Here is a 2,856-nt window from a genome sequence, read left to right as displayed (position 1 = left end):
GGGGATGGGGGGGACTAGACGGCGGCTAGGGTTCCTTCCCCATTGCACGTGGGGCAACATGAGAGGGGCATTTTTCTTTTTGTTAGTATTACAATGCACCATTGAGAAAAACATTATCACCACTCGCCATGAGAGACACACCAGTATCCGAAGAGGAAAAGGAACGCAAAAGTTTCACGAAACAGTGAGATACATACACAAATTGGGCCTTTTTTTTGAAACAATTGGGCCTTTTTTAGATACATACGACAAATTGGGTCTTCTCGTCTTGCGTCTATTGGGAATTCCCCATACAGAGAAGGTGCATGTTCCATATTATGCTTACAACATCGAATTAATTGCCACCTCCACAATAAAAATGTCGTGTCATAGATGTCTTTTTAGATGAAACATCTTTTTTCTCGATAGGCTCCACATCCACATCATTGCCACCTCCACATCATTTTTGTCCGTCAGTAATTTGGAGAATGAATAATTTCTAGTTCATCTCGTATTACACTCACATACGTTTGACATACATCTAAGAGTTCATGCATACACATCTTCACATGACAAGCCCACAAAGAGAATCAACATTTCAACTAAGATTATGAAGTGGGATTGCCCTGAGCTCCGGATATTAGAAGCCTAAGAATTTGGTCGGTCTTCGCTTGCTTCTTTCTAACTTCATCCATCTCTTGTTTGGTTTTGGTGAGGAGTGCATCTGATTGCTCTATTTGCCTCCTCATGATGTCAGTTGCATCTCGGAGTGCAGCTGCACCCTGTCTTTCAGCCAGTAGTAGAGCCTCAAGAGCTTGAATAATTGGCAACTTCGGTGGGCTTGTCTCTAATTGGGAATTATGTTCAAACGTGCTTGTGGAACTTATGTGGGACGGTATCTCGGAAACAACATCCACATTTGATCTTGGGGTCGTCTGTTGTGCAATTGTAGTTTCAATTGCATCCTATTAAGTTTTAATTACTAGACATTAGTAGAGTTGAAATAAGTTACAATAGTGAGTCATGAAAAACAGACTTACTTCTATATGGTAAATTAAAAATTAAATATTTTGCATCCTACAACTAGACATGGAAAGCTATATTTCTATACTTGAACATGCAATAGCCGAACATAATTTAACATGACATGATGCATCTAGACCAATAGGGATAAGATAAGACTCTTTTTTAGAAAGGATTGCCTAGACTTTATGTGCTTGTACGTCTAAAACGTAGCAACACTTACCAACCTAGACCTGACATTATACCTTGCTGGACATCAAATGGATGCATATTCTTTGTTGCTTGAGTTTTACCATTTTCATATATCCGCAAACATATAAAGCAAAGCATCGTCAAACATTCATCATGCCAAGGTTTTAAACATCATCATTGGCCTATGGACATGATGCAAACTTGTTCTAACATGATAAAGATTTTATATACAATAATACAAGAGGGACACACATTTACAAGATAATAGTCATGCTTCAGTCTACGGCCGTTTTGCTTCTTCGAGGTTTATACCAACAGTAAAGCAATGAATCCCATCAGAATAGCAAAGTTAAGTGTGCTTCGACAAGAGTAGTACTAGAATGGGTGACGCCCTGGGAAGTCCTGGTGTTGCATGCCTCATTTTTTGGTTAAAGGTTTCCTCCATGCCATCGCCTCGGTCCTGCTCTTCTTCCCCGTCCAGTGGCCTCCTCGACGGCAAGAGGAGTGGGGACCCATCTGTCTCATTTTTCTTTTCCCTCAGTTTTGTATACCTGGCTGCATCAACGAACTGGTGGCGGTGATGGCATGTTGGAATAAGTTCTCTTCGGCATCTCTCTACATCAACGACGTTCGATCAGGCACCGATGAAGGGCCTGTAAGAGTTTGCGTCGCCAAATTTGTTGACTGTCTTTGAATTTTGACAATTGATGTGCCTATCAAGGAGAGCAAATGGTTCGCTATTTGTGCAGTGACTTCCACATCTTCTTACGTGTTCTTCTACGGCATGATTTGGTTTCTCCAACTCTTGTACTGCATGGGGTGATGCACCAACTGATGCTTCTTCAGCGTGTTTTAGATCTTTTCTCAAGCAGAGAGTGGCTATTACGGTCTTTAAAGCCTATTATGGCGAGGATGTTTGTAGGCGTCGCTTTCCTTTATTGTCGGTTGAGTGCAATTTTTAATCTCCGAAAGATGGTGTACAATCTGAAGGAGGCTAGTATGATTTTTAAGGTAATTTATTTTCTACTTGTCATTCTGTGTCTAGTTGTCATTCCATTGTAATGTTTTTTTTATTTTTGTTGATAATTATCGGATCTAAGATGCCTTTTGGGTGTCTTTTTACCAAGAAAGATAGTTTTGCTTCTTTGAGGTGACAACTCCAAAAAAAAATCTGTTTGCTTGTTCCAGTTGCCAACTAAAATGACATCTTTAGCCCAAAAGTAAGATTTGGTGATAATGGCGGGTTATTGGGGTACTAATGATATTCTGGAGTGCATGAGTCGTTTATTAGTCCCAAGGAGATGAAGCAAGGGTGGTTAGAGACCACTCAAGGAAAAAAAATGCTCCCTCCGTCCGGAATTACTTGTCGCAGAAATGGATAAAAATGGATATATCTAGAACTAAAGTAAGTCTAGATACATCCATTTCTTCGACAAGTATTTCCGGACGGAGGGAGTATAAAAGAAGACTACGTCTTTAAATTTAAGCATAGATTTTTTTCATATCTTTGAGTCATAGGGAAGCTGTACTATTGATAGGAGTAACAAGAGTGGAAATTGACGACCTAAAATATCGTACACACTCTGAAAAAGCCTTGTGAGAAACTCCAAAAGATACCCTAGGAACTGAGGAATTGTCATTCTTGCCAGCAAAAGGACCCCA

General features: G+C 40.1%; 1 protein-coding gene across 2 annotated transcripts in view; it reads right to left on the bottom strand.

The window, feature by feature from the left end:
• Positions 1 to 322: 322 nt before the first annotated feature.
• The window catches only part of LOC123161565 (1,4-alpha-glucan-branching enzyme, chloroplastic/amyloplastic), a 6,465-nt gene continuing 3,931 nt past the window's right edge, over positions 323 to 2,856 (bottom strand). Inside the window, exon 7 of one of the 2 annotated variants that reach the window (XM_044579371.1) lies at positions 323 to 944. In XM_044579371.1, the coding sequence (XP_044435306.1) occupies positions 588 to 944 (357 nt within the window). In that variant the 3' untranslated portion in view covers positions 323 to 587. Of the gene's footprint in view, positions 945 to 1,394; positions 1,750 to 2,856 lie in introns of those variants that run through there. The other variant, XM_044579372.1, reaches the window with a different exon arrangement.

Source organism: Triticum aestivum, chromosome 7B (genome assembly GCF_018294505.1).
Source record: "Triticum aestivum cultivar Chinese Spring chromosome 7B, IWGSC CS RefSeq v2.1, whole genome shotgun sequence".
In the NCBI taxonomy this organism is placed as follows: Eukaryota; Viridiplantae; Streptophyta; class Magnoliopsida; order Poales; family Poaceae; genus Triticum; species Triticum aestivum.
The sequence above is the reverse complement of the archived record's forward strand: the minus strand, read 5'-3'. Positions and strand labels throughout refer to the sequence as shown.